General features: G+C 46.2%; 1 protein-coding gene across 1 annotated transcript; it reads left to right on the top strand.

Annotated features, from left to right (window-relative positions):
- Positions 1-134: 134 nt before the first annotated feature.
- On the top strand, positions 135-20,481 carry LOC133138357 (choline/ethanolaminephosphotransferase 1-like). The gene is made up of 9 exons (XM_061257010.1): positions 135-349; positions 2,393-2,850; positions 13,051-13,198; positions 13,734-13,875; positions 14,758-14,842; positions 15,194-15,325; positions 15,984-16,142; positions 17,099-17,224; positions 17,587-20,481. The coding sequence occupies exons 2-9, from the start codon at positions 2,482-2,484 to the stop codon at positions 17,719-17,721; spliced, it is 1,296 nt and encodes a 431-aa protein (XP_061112994.1). The 5' UTR covers positions 135-349; positions 2,393-2,481; the 3' UTR covers positions 17,722-20,481.
- Positions 20,482-20,529: the final 48 nt, after the last annotated feature.

The raw sequence follows: 20,529 nt of genomic DNA, 5'->3' as shown, positions 1-20,529 counted from the left end.
CTACATTTTAGCTATAAATTGCCCACCACGTCCCCCAGTTTAGGTAGCTACTGTTAATTTAGCATGAGTTAAGAGATGGTGAATTGTGCGACGGAAGTGGCATTAGCGTTAGCCAGCTCAGTGGCAGCGTGCTGGGGTATTTCCATCCGGTATCAGCTCCTTGAACGGAGGAGATCGTTAATACTCGCCCATTATCTGTGGTCCTTCAACCCGGACACCCGCCCGCTGAACACTTAAACTTACTCGTGTGATCAAGTTTTGGGTCCCCAGTCGGTGTTGTGGCTGCGAAGGAGAAACTGAGAGGAGAGGCCGACATTTCGGACCGTTTTTGAAGTCTTAACATTAGAAGGTAATGTCGAGGACTCTCATCGAAGGACGATTGCATATTCACTATCTAGCACTAGCTAACCGCACCACATTACAGTTAAATATAAATGTATATATTTTTAATGATCGTTTTCTCACATTTTGTGTGTGAAGCAAGCTTTATATGGAGTTGATATCTTTCTTGATGTGTTATCTACTTGTTTGCGAGCTAAGACAGCAACATTGTGTTGAATGTTTTAGCTAGCGGATGCTACCAAGCTAGTAGCCTATTTATCACAATACCCTAGCTAGCATCCAGTCATCATCGGGCTTAGCTAGCTATAGTACGTTAAGCGCATTTGACATTTGTGCCGTCGGCATTTTCCATTTTCGAAATAAATGTTATCTAGCTTGCCAGCAGGGGTGTAGATGGCTAATATATTTAATAACATGTATAACTATAGTTTCAAGGACAAGCATTCCTTGCAATTTGCTATAACCGCCTGCTAGCAACATGATAGTTATATAGACCATTCACAGAATACATGTATATTATCGCTCGTAATATAAAGATTACTTTCAGGTTCGAATTAGCTCGCTTGCTTTTTTGTTGAAGTGATCAAGGTCATTCTACATTGCCCCTAACACACGTTTCGCTTGCTAGATAGGCGTGGCTCTGGTTTCCTTAATGTATAAGTTGTAGTTAAATTGCTATTCAGTATAACTGGATAGAGTAGATACTACGTTAGACTAACTAGGTTAGGTACACAGTCGCCCTTAACGTCGTACAGTCGTTGGGAGAATACACTGGTAGCAGAAGTGTAAGTGCAACGGCTATGTTGCGGGTCATTTTCCAGTCAAACAGTGAGAATTAAGTTATAACTCCCCGTTTACGGCCAGTATTGCTTCAGAACTGAGCTGCAGTTATTACTTTGCTTGGTGACCCATCCTTTTGGTTGCACAATGTTTAGTTTTTAAGTCGTTCGTCTACCAGTTTTAGACATCGCTGCAAGCATGAAAACATAATTGGGAACAAAAATAAGGACCGTTATTTAACTTCATATTGACAAAGTTCCACATATTTCGTTAATGTTACATATTTACCCTGACGTCCAAGTATTTGGATCAATCTTTATCGCTTCACGAGCTTACAAAAACAACTGCAGTGACGTGTGACAGGTCTTGCAACATCCTGCTCTATCCTATCTAGCTGTGGGGTGTGCCATTGTGTTTCCACCTTATGCAACGAGCTAAGACCACTTAGGACAAGTACACGTCAGTTCAACTTTTTGTACAGTTAAAAATATACGGATACATGCGTTCTCTCGACCACACACGCTAACTTTGTCTTGCCAGTACATCCAACCAGCTTGGACGGCTGGGGTGGGCATGACGTGGGCAGACCGATGTTCGAACCTGGTTTTATTATGAACAACAATGATGATGACAACGATTATTAATATCTGTCTCAACTCAGTATGGCTCCACACCATCTGAGCCTACTTGATCTGTATCCTTTCTCTCTCAATCCCTCTGTGTTTTACCTCTCTACTCATCACGTCTGTCTCAGTCCCAACTACCTCCGACCTCAACGGTAACACTTTACATGAACCCCTTGCCATAAGGCTGACATAACACTGTCATACACGTGGCATAACGGATGATGTCAAATAATATAAACCTGTCATACTTTCATTGGTAAATGTTATGATGGATGTACAGTTGTACAGCGCTTGGATAAAAGTGCTGTATAAATGCCAACCGACCATGTTACTGTCAGCAAATGTACCAATAAAAGTATGACAGTTTTACATCATTTGACATAACCTGACATCATCTGTTATGCCATCTTGTGACAGTTGTTGTGTCGTGTGTATGACAGTGTTATGGGAGCCTGATGGCGAGGGGTCCGAGTTGTGTAACCACCTCAGTCTCCACCTACATCCAACATGGCTTCATTGTGAACCAGGTTCAATTTGGTAGGAAATGTCAACGAAGCATCAATAAATCAAAAGACGTTCAGTGAAAATCGGCGTGTAATCGTCTCCGTGTTGGGTGTCTCGGTGTTGGGTGTCTCCCGCTCCAGGTGTGGTGGGGCCCCGCTGTGGATCCCCAGAGGCCGGGCGGGGTGGGGGCAGTGTGCGTGTGCGTGATCGCGCGTGACCACCACTCGCCATGAGCAGCCATCGTGCCGCCAGGCCGCCGCGGGGCGCCCGGGGGGCGGAGCCTGCGGCGGACGCGCCCTCCGGAGGCCCCGCCCCAGAGGCGGAGCCCTGCGGGAGGGGCGGGGCCTGCGTCCTGAGCAAGCTGGTGCAGCTGCCGGCCCCGCCCCTGTCGCGGCACCAGCTGAAGCGGCTGGAGGAGCACCGCTACAGCAGCGCCGGGCGCTCCCTGCTGGAGCCCTACATGCAGGGCTACTGGGAGTGGCTGGTGGCCCGCGTGCCCGCCTGGATCGCCCCCAACCTCATCACCATCGTCGGCCTGGCCACCAACATCCTCACCACGCTGGTGCTGGTCTACTACTGCCCCACTGCCACTGAGCAGGTAGGCCCTGTGCTGTCCCATCTCCGCCCGCGTGCACTACCGGGCCTGCCTTCCCCCACCTGCGTTTCTGCCCCCCCCTTCCCCTGTACTGCTGCCATAGGAGGTATATTTGTAGCTCCCCTTTGGTATCACTTAACTTACAGAGCGTAACTGTAAGACCTGGGTGGGGCTAAGGCCCACAGTTGGACCACAAGATATGCATACTTCAAGCGAAATTGCATTTATTTTTACTTGGATCAGTATGGAACACAAATCAAAGCTCCAAGAGGATATGGAAAGCTCAGCAATACTACACATATCTGTGTGGACCTTTAAGCAGCTGTCCAGATGCACTTTCTCCTCTGTCTGCTGACATGGTTGTAGCGGATTATACTAGCCCACTGATGACCTGAATGAGACCGTAACCTCAGGCTCCTTTACTGCAACTGCCATTATTCCGGTGTGATGACGGGTTTCCTCTGCCGTCCTCATCGTCAGTGGGTTCTAACGTTATATACACGTCATCACTGTTTCAGAGAAAACGTTCACCATTAAGGTAGATAAACCATTTATTGCCTGCACGTTGGCTGCATCCTGTCTATGAGCTGACTTAATATGCAAGTGCAGCTTTTTCCGTGAGCACTTTAGTTAGGAAACATTGGCCATCAAGTTGTTCTGGGTATTATTTTAATGATTAAAAGGAAATTGTATGTGATGCCTGTTGCATCAATTTCTTTGCTTTCTAATTATGAGAGCTTATGTTTTTGAGATCAAGGTTCGTTCCAACTGTTCCAACATCGCTGCCCCCTACTGTTTCAGAGAGTGAACTGCAGGGGACTGGATGGTGGAGCTGGTGTGGGTTAGGTCACAGAAACTTATTTTAAAATGGTCATTTTTTGGTGGGCTTGCACACTGCCTTGGCACTTCAGAGACAAATAGTGGGTTGAAATGCACATCCCCCAGCCATACGTCATTGATGGCCTTAATGTTAATGCCTGAAAGACCATACAGTCACAGCCAGTTGCAGTAAATGAACTTTCTGGCTCCTGACTGTGTCTGTATGATTTTTACTCTATAACTGTAGAAAAAATATGGACCAGGTGTCTGTGATGTCACCCACTGACTTTTCCCTGGGCTTGTGAAAAGCGCTTCGACAATGTGGAAGTGTAGTTTTTGGTCCTCCACTAAGCGCATGAGATGCAGACCCCGATTCCACAGTGTGTTCCTTTATTGTCCAAATAACACAGAATAACTTCAGAAATCGGCACATGGTGAAACATCAGACAAAGAAAATCGCCCATTGCGACTACATTTTGAAAAGCATGATTAACATTGTATTTGTAGTGCATTGTTGCCATTGACTCGCATTGCGAGGGGTGGCTGAAATGCCTCTACTGTAGCCAGCAGCACTGCTACTTGTGAGCAGCGTCTCTCAACAAGACCCTGAAGTGAGCTTCAAAAACAAAGCCCGGTTTTGGCCACTTGTGTTTCTCAGGTGTTGGGAGTAAATAATGAGGTTCTCAGGAGAAAGTCTTAATGCTGAGGAGTGCAGATAGTTTTAAGCTCACGGCTGACCGGTGCAGTTCAGTTAAGGTGCATCAATTATGCATGCGAGAGAAAGCAGACTTACAAACTGCCCTTGGGGCTGGTGTCTGGAATGGGGCTGAAATGCGTTAGTGTTTAAATGTTGTGTTTTGGAGGCAGCAGAACTTTCACAAGCCAGCCTGGATAGATCACAGGTCTTCCATGGGGAAGGGGTTAATATTTAATCGAAAGCAACGGCTCCAAATCACTGGCATCCCTGCGGATAGCGCTGAAAGGGTACTTTCGCAAAGGTGTTAGTGACCTCAGAAATCGGTGCTTTCTGACTCCACAGATTGAGGTTCAGACACGCTTGAACACTCCTCTCATCGAGCATTGTGTTAGATGTTCTGCTAGCCTGTAGTGCCTAACCGCGAACGGTCATTTAAGTCCAGAGACGTGACTCATGCCCTTTCTGCTGCCCGCTGCTGCATGCCTCGGTCAGGCTCATATTGATATGATTCTGGGTAAGCGGGGCTCGCTGTATGTGCTCTGATACCAGGGGTATAGATGTGATATGGGATACGCAGGAGTTGTTGGCGTCTGATGGACCGGGTTTTCTGCACTGTTAGCAGACACCATACAGAGCCCCCTTCTCCAGTCACCTTCTCTCTCTGCCCTGTTACACCGTCTCTCTCTGAGCTGTTACACCACCTCTCTCTGACTCTCTCTGACCTGTTACACCGTCTCTCTCTGACCTGTTACACCACCTCTCTCTCACCTGTTACACCGTCTCTCTCCGTCTCTCTCTGACCTGTTACACCACCTCTCTCTGCCTCTCTCTGACCTGTTACACCACCTCTCTCTGCCTCTCTCTGACCTGTTACACCACCTCTCTCTGACCTGTTACACCACCTCTCTCTGCCTCTCTCTGACCTGTTACACCACCTCTCTCTGCCTCTCTCTGCCTCTCTCTGACCTGTTACACCGTCTCTCTCCGACTCTCTCTGCCCTGTTACACCACCTCTCTCCGTCTCTCTCTGACCTGTTGCACCACCTCTCTCCTTCTCTCTCTGTCCTGTTACACCACCTCTCTCTGACCTGTTACACCACCTCTCTCCGTCTCTCTCTGCCCTGTTACACCACCTCTCTCTGACTCTCTCTGCCCTGTTACACCACCTCTCTCCGTCTCTCTCTGCCCTGTTACACCACCTCTCTCCGTCTCTCTCTGACCTGTTACACCACCTCTCTCTGCCTCTCTCTGACCCCTGTTACACCACCTCTCTCTGACCTGTTGCACCACCTCTCTCCGTCTCTCTCTGACCTGTTACACCACCTCTCTCCGTCTCTCTCTGAGCTGTTACACCACCTCTCTCTGACTCTCTCTGACCTGTTACACCACCTCTCTCCGTCTCTCTCTGACCTGTTACACCACCTCTCTCTGCCTCTCTCTGACCTGTTACACCACCTCTCTCTGACCTGTTACACCACCTCTCTCCGTCTCTCTCTGACCTGTTACACCACCTCTCTCTGACCTGTTACACCACCTCTCTCCGTCTCTATCTGCCCTGTTACACCACCTCTCTCCGACTCTCTCTGCCCTGTTACACCACCTCTCTCTGACTCTCTCTGCCCTGTTACACCACCTCTCTCCGTCTCTCTCTGCCCTGTTACACCACCTCTCTCCGTCTCTCTCTGACCTGTTACACCACCTCTCTCTGCCTCTCTCTGACCCCTGTTACACCACCTCTCTCTGACCTGTTGCACCACCTCTCTCCGTCTCTCTCTGACCTGTTACACCACCTCTCTCCGTCTCTCTCTGAGCTGTTACACCACCTCTCTCTGACTCTCTCTGACCTGTTACACCACCTCTCTCCGTCTCTCTCTGACCTGTTACACCACCTCTCTCTGCCTCTCTCTGACCTGTTACACCACCTCTCTCTGACCTGTTACACCACCTCTCTCCGTCTCTCTCTGACCTGTTACACCACCTCTCTCTGACCTGTTACACCACCTCTCTCCTTCTCTCTCTGCCCTGTTACACCACCTCTCTCCGTCTCTCTCTGCCCTGTTACACCACCTCTCTCTGACTCTCTCTGCCCTGTTACACCACCTCTCTCCGTCTCTCTCTGCCCTGTTACACCACCTCTCTCCGTCTCTCTCTGACCTGTTACACCACCTCTCTCTGCCTCTCTCTGACCCCTGTTACACCACCTCTCTCTGACCTGTTGCACCACCTCTCTCCGTCTCTCTCTGACCTGTTACACCACCTCTCTCCGTCTCTCTCTGAGCTGTTACACCACCTCTCTCTGACTCTCTCTGACCTGTTACACCACCTCTCTCCGTCTCTCTCTGACCTGTTACACCACCTCTCTCTGCCTCTCTCTGACCTGTTACACCACCTCTCTCTGACCTGTTACACCACCTCTCTCCGTCTCTCTCTGACCTGTTACACCACCTCTCTCTGACCTGTTACACCACCTCTCTCCGTCTCTATCTGCCCTGTTACACCACCTCTCTCCGACTCTCTCTGCCCTGTTACACCACCTCTCTCCGACTCTCTCTGCCCTGTTACACCACCTCTCTCCGTCTCTATCTGCCCTGTTACACCACCTCTCTCTGACCTGTTGCACCACCTCTCTCCGTCTCTCTCTGCCCTGTTACACCACCTCTCTCCGTCTCTCTCTGCCCTGTTACACCACCTCTCTCCACCTCTCTCTGACCTGTTGCACCACCTCTCTCCGTCTCTCTCTGCCCTGTTACACCACCTCTCTCCGTCTCTCTCTGACCTGTTACACCACCTCTCTCCGTCTCTCTCTCACCTGTTACACCACCTCTCTCTGCCTCTCTCTGACCTGTTACACCACCTCTCTCTGACCTGTTGCACCACCTCTCTCCGTCTCTCTCTGACCTGTTGCACCACCTCTCTCCGACTCTCTCTGAGCTGTTACACCACCTCTCTCTGCCTCTCTCTGACCTGTTACACCACCTCTCTCTGACCTGTTACACCACCTCTCTCCGTCTCTCTCTGACCTGTTACACCACCTCTCTCCGTCTCTCTCTGACCTGTTACACCACCTCTCTCCGACTCTCTCTGCCCTGTTACACCACCTCTCTCCATCTCTCTCTGCCCTATTACACCACCTCTCTCCATCTCTCTCTGCTCTGTTGCACCACCTCTCTCCGTCTCTCTCTGCCCTGTTACACCACCTCTCTCCGTCTCTGACCTGTTACACCACCTCTCTCCGCCTCTCTCTGCCCTGTTACACCACCTCTCTCCGTCTCTCTCTGCCCTGTTACACCACCTCTCTCCGTCTCTATCTGCCCTGTTACACCACCTCTCTCCGTCTCTCTCTGACCTGTTACACCACCTCTCTCCGACTCTCTCTGCCCTGTTACACCACCTCTCTCCGTCTCTATCTGCCCTGTTACACCACCTCTCTCCATCTCTCTCTGACCTGTTACACCACCTCTCTCCGTCTCTCTCTGCCCTGTTACACCACCTCTCTCCGACTCTCTTTGACCTGTTACACCACCTCTCTCTGACTCTCTCTGACATGTTACACCACCTCTCTCTGACCCCTGTTACACCACCTCTCTCTGCCCTGTTACACCACCTCTCTCCGTCTCTCTCTGACCTGTTACACCACCTCTCTCTGCCTCTCTCTGACCTGTTACACCACCTCTCTCTGCCCTGTTACACCACCTCTCTCCGTCTCTCTCTGACCTGTTGCACCACCTCTCTCCGTCTCTCTCTGACCTGTTGCACCACCTCTCTCCGACTCTCTCTGACCTGTTACACCACCTCTCTCTGACCTGTTACACCACCTCTCTCTGACCCCTGTTACACCACCTCTCTCTGACTCTCTCTGACTCTCTCTGACTGGACCATGGCCGAGAGAGCCTCTTTTGGAAAAAGGGAATAGTTGGAGGAGTTTGCTCATTGTGATTATATAACGGAGGCACACTCCTCTCACTTCACACGTGTAGGACGCGCGTTACGCAGATCTGGCCCCCCGTGGGCTCACGGTGTGGGCTCACGGCAATGAAAACCATGGACAAATATCTGTTTTTAAGCCAGCCGACCTTACTTAAACTCTCCGGCCCAGTTGCAGATGTGGAGGCTCTTGGTTTGTAACGGATTTGTTTTGGTGACATGCGTGGCCTCCACAGTAAGAGCTGTGGAATGCCCTTTGAGAACCTGTCTCGCTCAGAGCGCAGTATTTTATGAATGAGCTGTCAACCCCCTGAAGCACCTGATCCTGCCAGGGTTTCTCTGGCCTTGTGCCCCCTTCTGCCGGTACTTATCCACAGGCGTATGGATTTGCATTTTATTTGTACTTTCCTGTTATTGGTCAGTTTTGCACCTATGAATTCATTTTATTTTGCTATAATTGTGTATATCTGAACTTTTTTTTGTTTTTTAATTATTTACACAAGCCCTAAGAAAGAACACACATCACCGTTATTCTAACAATCCAGGCAGCCTTGGTTTTGTTTGTTCTGGTTGATCTGACATTTGTGTGACAGTACATTTGCATGTTATATTGATTTACCGAACACCAGACTGTATCACTCCACAGTCTGTAAAATCTCCACTAGGAAATGTAATTACCTTTGTATTTATTTATTTTTTAATCTCTGCGTCCCACAACCTGTATTTATATTTATATCTATATTTATTTGCTTCATAGGCTTGGAAAAGGCTATTCTGCATTAGCAGGCAGCTTTTCCGCCTCGCTCTGTGTGATACCAGCTTGACTTTATGGATCTGAGTAGATCGATAAAGTGCATGGAGTCTTTGAGTGACCTGGACTCTGATAAGCCAACGGTCCCTAGTTGGGCCTATTGACTGGGCGGCTTGCTACTGTATCCTGTAGCCTTGTGCAATGAGCAGGAGTCCCTGCAACCCTACACTGCCCTCCAGGCCAGAGAATGCGCTGGCCTTGCACAAACCCAGCAGTGGGTCACCTGCTTGTGATTTGAGGAGTGAGGAGAACGCAGGGGAGATGTCAGATAGGGATTCATCCAGGCTTCTCCAGAATAAGGATGTCACCCGCCCGTCATAAATGGATTTGTTTTGAATAAGCGGCAGATAATTTTTTGGTTAAGTCCGAGATACTGCAGGCCATGCGTGTTTGTGTGCGGTGTGTGTGTGCGGTGTGTGTGTGCGGGTGTGTGTGTGTGTGTGTGTGTGTGTGTGTGTGTGTGTGTGTGTGGTGTGTGTGTGTGTGTGTGGTGTGTGTGTGTGTGTGTGTGGTGTGTGTGGTGTGTGTGCAGTGTGTGTGGGTGGGTGGTGTGTGTACGGGTGTGTGTGTGTGTGTGTGTGTGTGTGTGTGTGTGTGTGTGTGTGTGTGTGTGTGTGTGTGTGTGTGTGTGTGTGTGTGTGTGTGGTACAGAGAGCTCCTGCTGCTTTAAATACAGCCTTGGGAAGCAAGCCTTATCACAACTGCTTGAGAATGCTGTCAGGTGTCGGGGCCACTTTGACCAACGTGACAAACAGTCGCTTACAACTACCTGCATGTTGAAATGAGGCAGAGAAATCTCATTCTTCCGAGGCTGAACACAGCACACAGTCAAACCCAGAATGGGCCTCTACCAAGAAGGTACTCCAAGCCAACTTCCCTCTTTCCAAGAAGCGCTAAAGGCTCTTTGCCAAAGGCTGGCTGGGACTCAAGAGGCAGTGCGCTGGGGCAGTCCGCTGTCGATCCAGCGTGGGGGTTAGGGCACGTTTGAATCCCAACCCCCTTCTGAAATTCCTGAGATCTGTGTAGATTGCGATGTGGTAGTTAATTGCCAAGCCCTGAGCTCCTTGTATTGTTGTAGTAGGATAATACACAATGCTGGAAAAAGACAGTGAATGTGATATCATGTTACAATGTGTTTGAGGCCAGTGTAAACCTGGGTTTGTTTGTAATGAAATGAAGCGACACGCTGGCTGGCAGTGGGCAGCTCTGTTTCTCTGTGATTCAGGCTGCAGGGTTTCAGCCGACACTCGCCGCTCTCTGGGGAGGTTCGACGCATCCGCCAGCCTAACTGAAACGACCGGGTGACTCGCTTCTGTCCTAACGGCACTGCAGCTACTTCCTGTTGCAGAAACCCTTTTCTGTAAATTCCCTAGGCTGGAATGGGGTTACGGGAGTTCAGTGAACTCTCAGATTGCACGATTACAGATATAGGTTACGCATAGATTCCAAGTGTACTTTAGCCTTTTCCTGTAAGGTCAAAGAAACTGCTTTATCGATTTTTGAGGAAGAAGTGTTTAAGAACAGACACTCACACATACACACACACACACTTTTTTTTGGTGCTTTTACTGTGGATGGTTATTTAGTACTACAAACAAAATTTTTCTTCCCATAATGACAGTGCGATCTAAAATGTAACAGAGCATAGAAGCTTTTCTTCTGTGTGTCGTTCACTCAGAAAGGGAGTTAGTATTTTCCCACACATTCTTTCATTTCCAGGAACCTTATCTGGCGTGTTCGGTTGTTTGTTGTATGACCTTGAAATGCACTGTTTTGTACTTCGCATTGGATAAAGGCGTCTGCTAAATAAAGTCAAATGTAATGTAACCCATCACTTGAAAAAGCTGCACTCGAGAGAATGAAAACCGCAGACAGTCAGTGCCAAGTTAAACTTCAGAGCCACGGTTTTGCATGTGACAAATAAGTTTCTCTTGGGCATTTTTGTGTGCTTGCCTTGGCTGCTCATACCGATGCTGGTCATTGAATTTCAATCCCCTCTCGTGGTTTCTTCCACCAGCACGAATCTAGATTGTGCTTCCGTTTTGTTCTGCTTTTCTTCATTTTGATATTCATCAGCACTTTTATGTGACATTTCTTATGAGGGATGTATACGCAGTATTAGCAATATTGGTTTGCGTGATGATGGTTAATCTCGGCCTTGTGTTTGTGATGATGGTTAATCTCGGCCTTGTGTTTGTGATGTTGGTTAATCTCGGCCTTGTGTTTGTGATGATGGTTAATCTCGGGGCCTTGTGTTTGTGATGGTGGTTAATCTCGGCCTTGTGTTTGTGATGATGGTTAATCTCGGCCTTGTGTTTGTGATGATGGTTAATCTCGGCCTTGTATTTGTGATGATGGTTAATCTTAGGGCCTTGTGTTTGTGATGATGGTTAATCTCGGCCTTGTGTTTGTGATGATGGTTAATCTCGGCCTTGTGTTTGTGATGATGGTTAATCTCGGCCTTGTGTTTGTGATGATGGTTAATCTTAGGGCCTTGTGTTTGTGATGATGGTTAATCTCGGCCTTGTGTTTGTGATGGTGGTTAATCTCGGCCTTGTGTTTGTGATGATGGTTAATTTTAGGGCCTTGTGTTTGTGATGATGGTTAATCTCGGCTTTGTGTTTGTGATGGTGGTTAATCTCGGGGGCCTTGTGTTTGTGATGTTGGTTAATCTCGGGGCCTTGTGTTTGTGATGGTGGTTAATCTTAGGGCCTTGTGTTTGTGATGATGGTTAATCTCGGCCTTGTGTTTGTGATGATGGTTAATCTTAGGGCCTTGTGTTTGTGATGATGGTTAATCTCGGCCTTGTGTTTGTGATGGTGGTTAATCTCGGCCTTGTGTTTGTGATGATGGTTAATCTTAGGGCCTTGTGTTTGTGATGATGGTTAATCTCGGCCTTGTGTTTGTGATGGTGGTTAATCTCGGGGGCCTTGTGTTTGTGATGTTGGTTAATCTCGGGGCCTTGTGTTTGTGATGGTGGTTAATTTTAGGGCCTTGTGATTGTGATGATGGTTAATCTCGGCCTTGTGTTTGTGATGGTGGTTAATCTCGGGGGCCTTGTGTTTGTGATGTTGGTTAATCTCGGGGCCTTGTGTTTGTGATGGTGGTTAATCTCGGGGCCTTGTGTTTGTGATGGTGGTTAATCTCGGGGGCCTTGTGTTTGTGATGTTGGTTAATCTCGGGGCCTTGTGTTTGTGATGGTGGTTAATTTTAGGGCCTTGTGATTGTGATGATGGTTAATCTCAGCCTTGTGTTTGTGATGTTGGTTAATCTCGGCCTTGTGTTTGTGATGATGGTTAATCTCGGGGCCTTGTGTTTGTGATGGTGGTTAATCTTAGGGCCTTGTGTTTGTGATGATGGTTAATCTCGGCCTTGTGTTTGTGATGGTGGTTAATCTCGGGGGCCTTGTGTTTGTGATGTTGGTTAATCTCGGGGCCTTGTGTTTGTGATGGTGGTTAATCTTAGGGCCTTGTGTTTGTGATGATGGTTAATCTCGGCCTTGTGTTTGTGATGATGGTTAATCTTAGGGCCTTGTGTTTGTGATGATGGTTAATCTCGGCCTTGTGTTTGTGATGGTGGTTAATCTCGGCCTTGTGTTTGTGATGATGGTTAATCTTAGGGCCTTGTGTTTGTGATGATGGTTAATCTCGGCCTTGTGTTTGTGATGGTGGTTAATCTCGGGGGCCTTGTGTTTGTGATGATGGTTAATCTCGGGGGCCTTGTGTTTGTGATGATTAATCTCGGGGGCCTTGTGTTTGTGATGATGTTAATCTCGGGGCCTTGTGTTTGTGATGATGGTTAATCTCGGCCTTGTGTTTGTGATGATGGTTAATCTCGGCCTTGTGTTTGTGATGTTGGTTAATCTCGGCCTTGTGTTTGTGATGATGGTTAATCTCGGGGCCTTGCATTTGTGATGTTGGTTAATCGTAGATCTTGTGCATTTTCTCTTCAGGCACCTCTTTGGGCATACCTGGCAGGTGCAGTCGGCCTTTTTATCTACCAGTCACTGGATGCCATCGATGGGAAGCAGGCACGACGAACCAATAGCAGCACTCCTCTGGGGGAGCTCTTTGACCATGGCTGTGACTCCCTCTCCACAGGTACACACACATGCCCACACACACACACACACACACACACACACACACACACACACACAGGTATCATTTACCTGCCTGTACTTGCATGCTCTAGCATACACTTCACTGAAATAGCCACTCCATAAATTACACGATATATTTGCAGAAATAACATAACTCTTCATTTGTTTGTTCTCCATTTGTGCAGTTAATGCTCACAACGCCTACAGTTGCATTAATGACTGTCTTTGAAATGACACGCTACCCCTCAGTGATGAGGAACTGCTCTATTTTAATTCTGCCTTTGCTCCACATACCACCTTCCCCCAGCCGATAGTTTAAAATGTGTTTCAAATAGTCCTGATCTCCTTGAATCTAGAGCTTGCATCATAAAGTGAAGAAGACCAAGCACAAGTCAAGACAAAGCACATCACCAGGGTTCCTTATTCACTGCAGCAAATCCTTGCTACTTAACGATGGTCTTCCAGGAGAATGGTGTACCAGTCACAGTGCTGTAGCTGGCTGGTTACTCTCTCTCTCTCTCTCTCTCTCTCAGTGTTTGTGGTCCTGGGCACCTGCATCGCCGTGCAGCTGGGCACCAACCCGGACTGGATGTTTTTCTGCTGTTTCGCGGGCATGTTCATGTTCTACTGCGCCCACTGGCAGACCTACGTGTCAGGCACCCTGCGCTTCGGCATGTAAGTGCAGGAGTCTATGGGAGTCCAGAAAATTAGTTTTGGGGATGGGGATGAGCATTTGATTACCTGATGTAGTGCTATTCAGGCAAAATGTCCAGCGGTGTTTCGGGGATTATGGGTAGCTAGGACCAGGAAATCTTTAATCACAGTGATTATTCAGCTTGCACATCTGTACCTTGTGAACGAATACGTGTTTATGAGCTGCTGCAATGCACATTTGTCATTTAGAGCAGGGTTCATCTGTACACAAGTACCGCTGGTTACCTGTGTGTGTGGGTGATCACGTTTTAGACCAAAATTACTTATGCAAATTCTAGCTCAGAAATATCAGGATTCATAGTGATCTTTTGGATTTAAACACTCTTAGGTGGGCATTGAACCAAGCCTGCAGTGCAGCAGCTATGTGCTGTGTGGGGGGAAAGGAGCCATTTGTGCTACATCTCTCTAGGCCCCTAAAACACACACACACACACACATACACGCACACACACGCTCACACACACGCTCACTCACTCACGCACACACACACATGCTCACACACTCACACGCTCACACACTCACTCATGCCCACACACTCACTCACACTCACAATCACACACTCACACACACACACTCACTCACACTCACTCACGCACGCGCGCACACACACACACGCGCGCACGCACGCACGCGCACACACTCCCGAAGACAGAGAAAAAGCGTTGCGACATCAGAAAATCTGACGAACGGTTCCAGGTAGCTACCCATGCAGAAACTGCGGTCCTTTTGCTTTGTAGCCTCGGTGCTGGCCTTCCAGCAGGGGGCGCTGTGTGTGTTACTGCAGTGAATTGCTGTCCTCCTGAACCCTGCTCTTACCTCTTCTGCCTTCTCTGCCCCCTTCAGCATCGATGTGACCGAAGTGCAGCTCTTCATTATAACCATGTATCTGTTGGCCGGCATCGGGGGATCGGCATTCTGGCAGTCTTCGGTAAATCCCCCACCCCCATCTAATTTTTGTGTGCCGTCACGTTCTGAGTTTTTTTTCAGTGAAGTAATTATCAGTGATCCCGCTGCTGACGGTAGTTTCTTTACAGAGAGAGTAACACAGTGTAATAGCTCTGTGGAGCTTGGCCTTACTGATATAGTTATAGATTAGCTCATGCTGCTTCAGATTCCACTGACGCCACTTCCTGCATTATTCTCTAAGATTCACTGAATTTGATGCTTAATTAGCTAACACTTTTTGTGACCGAACAAGTTTATCGTTAGTTTTGCCCTGTACTTTTGTTTGTGAGTTGCAGAGGTATGAGTCTTACTGCTTGTTCTTTAAATCCCACAGATCCCGGTCATTAATATCCAGATTAAAATAGTGCCTGCCATCTGCACTGTGGCAGGAGCCATCTTCTCCTGTACAAACTACTTCCGGGTCATTTTCACAGGGGGGGTTGGGAAGAATGGATCGACAATAGCAGTAAGTTCTTCAAAATGTCTGCTCTTAAGAAGGGATGTTCTGCCAATTCATCGGACTCTTGATGTATCGTTCTGGGAACTGGGGAACAGAAAATGATGACTGAGCTATAACGTCTCTATTACCAAACGTGGAGCATACATTACAGCTGCCCAGCCCTGTTCCTGTAGATAAACCATCCTGAAGGTTTTCTTTTCAACTCCTGGCATTCTAATTGGCAGATCATCGAGATCTCTATTTGTTGAATGAGGTGTGCTTTAGGGTTTAGCGTTAGGGTTGGAGTGAAAACTTACAGGACGGTAGATCTCCAGGAGTAGGGTTGGGCAGCCCTGGCCTCAATTGTTTAAATGACCTGTCCTGCTCTTAACATTATTCAGCAGCCACAGTAAGAGTGCATATGGGAAATATAGAGTATATAGATGTAGGTATTTGTCTCAGAGGTCTGCAGTAGTAGTGAATGAAAGGCCTCTATTCACAACTGAACCGCTGTCATAGACGTGCACACTGGACTTCAGAAAGGAAGGGTATTCTTGTTGTAACTCGGTTGCAGCTGTGATGTGACGTAACATTTGCAATGGAATGCCTGTTGGCTATGTCAATAGGAAATCGTTCTTGCATGTATATTGACACATTATTGAAATCCTGCCTCATTGCCTCCTAGGGAACGAGTGTCCTGACCCCATTCTTCCACATAGGGACGGTCATCACGCTGGCCGTCATGATTTACAAGAAATCTGCAGTCCAGCTCTTTGAGAAGCATCCCTGTCTGTATATCCTGGCTTTTGGCTTTGTGTCTGCCAAGATCACTAACAAGTTAGTGGTACGTATCCCCATCTTTGTCATTGGGCCTTGAGGAAAGGGTGTTCGGTGTTAAAGGTACTATACGTCATTTCGGACTCCAAACGGTCAAGAGAGGAATTGCAGCAACAAACACCCTCAAAACACAACACTTTATCTTTACATGACATTAATGGCATTTGGCAGATGCTCTTATCCAGAGCGACGTATAGTCCCCTGGAGCAATGCAGGGTTAAAGGCCTTGCTCAAGAGCCCAATGGCTGTGCGGATCTTATTGTGGCCACACTGGGGATCGAACCACCGACCTTACGGGTCCCAGTCATGTACCTTAACCACTACGCTACAGGCCGCCATCTGGCCGCTTCTCTGTGAATGCATTCATGTTGAAACGAACGCCATTGGCTGTAGCAATTGGAACCAATTTTCAACCAATGAGCTTGGATTATTGTACAGTTATACAATGTTTTGGTACAGAGTGTCAACTGTATATTTAGAAACCCGAATTTAAGAACTATAAACACAGGCAGGGGGTGAGACAACATGTCAGTGAGCCTTTTTCAATGATAGGAAGGGATTTACAATGGCCTTGTAACAATGTTTTAATGCAAAAATCTTACCTATTGTATTGTACCTTTTAGATTAAAAATTTGATTTGTGGCTGCTAGATAGCTCCCTATGAGCAATGTTGGCCAGCCAGGGATCTGTGGCTCGCTCTCTGTGCATGCGTATGATTTGGTCTCTCCTAGCCGGTGCATGTGTGGCTTGTGACCGTGGGGTGAAAATGAGGTGGCTGCCACCGTGTTTTCAGGAGAAACGAGAATACTCTTGTACGTAGTTTGCAAATTGGATATTCCAAATGCCGAAATATTTCGGAATCACTGCCTTGTCTAAGTTGTAGTGAGTTTTAGTCTGATGGTCTTTTTGTTGAACGGTATGGGGCTGGTGTAAATCTGTATTTGCAATGTTTTTATTTCACAGGTTGCACATATGACTAAGAGTGAAATGTATCTACATGACTTGGCCTTTCTGGGCCCAGGGCTGCTCTTTCTGGACCAGTATTTCAACAGCTTCATTGATGAATACCTTGTCCTCTGGATTGCTCTGGTAGGTTCAGATTCGTCCAATTAATCTGTTTACTTGGTCATTTAAAAGCATCGAACTAAAGTGCAGGATGCGTGTGTGTGAGTGCATGTGTGTGCGTATGTATGTACGCATGTATGTGTGTGTGAGATTAACGAAACTAAACCACGTTCATCAATCAGAAAAATTGCAGTATGGATATTCCTGCTTTGTCCAGGACTTACCGAGTTCACATTTGCACAATGAAGTTGTTTATTCAGCGACTCAGCTGATCATGAGAAGCAGCTTCGGTAGCTCTTACCTGCATAAAAACCTGAATGAAAAAAGTCTGAAACTCTCGCTCCGAATGCAGTGCTGGATTTCAAGCTGTTGGTGTGCATCCGCAGGTCTTGTCCTTCCTCGACCTGCTGCGTTACTGCGTCAGCGTCTGCAATCAGATCGCCTCCCACCTGCACATCTTCGTCTTCAAAATCAAGCCTCCGAACACGCTCGCTAACCAGCAAGGGCGCAACCACCATTAGACTGCTTTTGTTTTTCCACTTTTTCCCACAACAAGGACACGCGCCACCTTCAAATGAATGTAAAACCAGTATGGCCAATGGTGATAATATGGGGGGGAAAGCTGAATGGAAATTTATTTATTTCAATCACTGTCTTGTGCAATTTTGTTGTGTCCAGAAAAATCTCCTGACTGAAAGGGGATTTTGCTATGTTGTCTGTTTGTTATGATAAACTTACAGCTGTTTTTTTTGGTAAACGGTGGTAAGATAAAGGGAATTTGCCGTTATTGTCCCACTATTCATACATACATGTACCCAAAAGGAAGTATTTAAAATACAGTGGAGATAAGATGTGTTTTCAGTTAATTTTAGTAGTTTTAAAAAAAGAAAATTATATAGAGAAATAACATTGGATTATTTAATTGCTTGTTTTTTTCTGGTTAATTTGAGAGCAATATGAGGATTAGCATCGGTATTTCCTTAAAAAAAAAAAAGTACTTTGCAATATTGACATTTCCATTGTCTCGCTTTCATAACTGTAGCCCCAAACAATTTGGGTTGAAATATTTTCTCTCAGTCCATTGGAGACTGCAGCTGCTCCCCTGCAGCTGAACTCCTGATCTTCCTGTTGGCAGGAGCTGCTGATCCTTCAGAACAGGAAAGATGGCCTCCTGCCAACACTGCTGCTGACGGCTTTTAATGTTTTGTGTTGTGTATTGTGGTCACTGGCTCTGGCACTGTGCTGTTGCAAATGAAGCTTACTGTCAACTATGTAGGCCCGCCTTCTGCCTAGAATGCTAAACATATAAACATGAGTGTGTTACACAAGTAACATGTATTATTTTAGTCAACAGAAAATGCAAACTGGAGATGAGGAGAGTAATGTCTTATTTTTTGTTTACGTATATATAGGATCAAACTTTTTTCTTTTTTCTCTTTTATTGCTAGATTAACTTGTGACACGGGTAGATAAAGTTTTTCTTGTTCGCGTTTTCTGCATGTGAGAACATGGGTCTCCGTTTAGCCACTCCCATCAGTCTACCTGAGCCAAAACCTTAAGTCATTCTCAATTTCCGTGTAGATTAAGGAATACTAACCTTTTTCCGAGCACTCAAGCATTTGGACAGCAGTTGTAGCCGAACTGACCGGGTCAGTTTTAACACCACAGTATTCATTTGTGGGAGTGTGACTTCCGTCCTCCGTGCACTTCCATAACCTAAGCTTTCCCAGACATGTGAACGGCAGCTCGGATTTAGCCTGCGTTCAGCATCTTCAGAGGCCTCTGTTACTGACAAACATGTTCAGCAGGGCTTAATGTCCCATTGGGCTGCGTTAGTGTGGCATGTGAGGACAGGCTAGCCCAGCTTTACTGTATTTTGGCCGACGAAGAATGATCAGTACAGTATATAGCTGTTCGTCCAGTTCAAAATCATTATTTTATTACATTATTCATACTTGAAGTCTTCATTTAAGTTAGTGCTTAAGTCAGAGCAGAATCCAAGATATGTAGCAAAGCTGGACAATTTTTTTTTTCTCAATGCCTTTCGATCTTTGCCAGTACAGTAGTAAAGTATTTGCTTATATTAGTCCTGGCACAGTTACTTTATGTTCCTACGTGGCTATTGCCTGCAGTTTTTAGGTTTTGTTTTCTTGGTATCTAATTCACTCTGGAAGAAATAGTTCACAGTTGCCTTATCTCTTGAGTTGGTGTTTTCTCTGACCTTTCGTTCGACCTGAAGGTGCACGTTGTTAGCAGTGAATGCTGTCTTTATCGCCTTGACTGGGAAAGGCTAGTATTGAGTTTTAACGAGAATATTAATCTCAGGTGTTTAATTGAACATTAGCTAGAAATAATAAAAAAAAGGTCAGTAGACAATCCGTTTCCTCCAATGCAATGTAATAAATTAAAAAAAACACCTAAGAAAGCTGCTACCTACACTTAGGTCTGGTCAACTGTTCATGGCCGTGTTTGTGGTTCAGTATGAATTGGTCTCCTGCATTCATTACACTCTAACTCCTTTCATATTTTTATGTATGTCAGTGTGCAGTTTCTTCTGCACGTATTGAACAAAGAATGTGCATGTAACATTAACTCACTCCTTTGGTCTCAAACTAAGGCTATGTGACCTCTTCAGTTTGTGCTACCATGTCTGTTCATTACATCATTACAGAGTGTGCAAATTTATTAATATATCTGTCTATTTTCGAGCATTACCATCTGTGTTTTTTTTTATTATTATTTTTTTTACGAATGCATGTGTTGATGTACTGTTCTGAGTTCTTTATTTAATTCGGTTGTATTTGGAATAGTTTTATTTAAAGATTTACATGCACATTGCATTTCTTGTCAATGTATCTTAAATGGTCTTGTCTCTGCCCAATGTAAGCTATAGAGTATATGAAACAAATTCAAATTATATTTAACAACTGGGTGCACAGTTCTAAGATACACTGCCTTTAGCTATCTGAATATAACCAAAGCTGTTAAGACTTTTGCTTGGGCATCACAGTATAGTCTGATGAGGAATTAAACTCACTGAAAGTAATTTATTAACTTAGCTTTTGTCTAAATTTTTTTTAAATATTTGGCAAAGGATACCACATTTGAGTTTGAAAGGCAAGTTCCTTCAGTCTCACTTGTTTAAATAAAAAAGGAAACATTGTCTTTTCTTGCCTTTTAGTGTTTTCAGTTGTTTGCTTGATTGTAACTTTTCTGTAAAGATCATTCATTTTTAAATAAAATAAGCCAATGTAAAATAAAGATTGCTATATTTATGATAAGACGATTTAACTTTTATCCTTTCATCAATTCCACTCCTTCAGCACAAA

The sequence above is a fragment of the Conger conger genome, chromosome 10, assembly GCF_963514075.1.
Source record: "Conger conger chromosome 10, fConCon1.1, whole genome shotgun sequence".
NCBI classification, from domain to species: Eukaryota; Metazoa; Chordata; class Actinopteri; order Anguilliformes; family Congridae; genus Conger; species Conger conger.
The sequence above is the reverse complement of the archived record's forward strand: the minus strand, read 5'-3'. Positions and strand labels throughout refer to the sequence as shown.

What these genes read in the sequence shown, in the direction of transcription:
- LOC133138357 (XM_061257010.1), top strand. Translation starts at nt 2,482, where the DNA reads ATGAGCAGCCATCGTGCCGCCAGGCCGCCGCGGGGCGCCCGGGGGGCG. An exon ending in GGCACCCTGCGCTTCGGCAT is followed by an intron (nt 13,876 to 14,757) that starts GTAAGTGCAGGA and finishes TGCCCCCTTCAG; the next exon opens with CATCGATGTGACCGAAGTGC. An exon ending in AGATCACTAACAAGTTAGTG is followed by an intron (nt 16,143 to 17,098) that starts GTACGTATCCCC and finishes TTTATTTCACAG; the next exon opens with GTTGCACATATGACTAAGAG.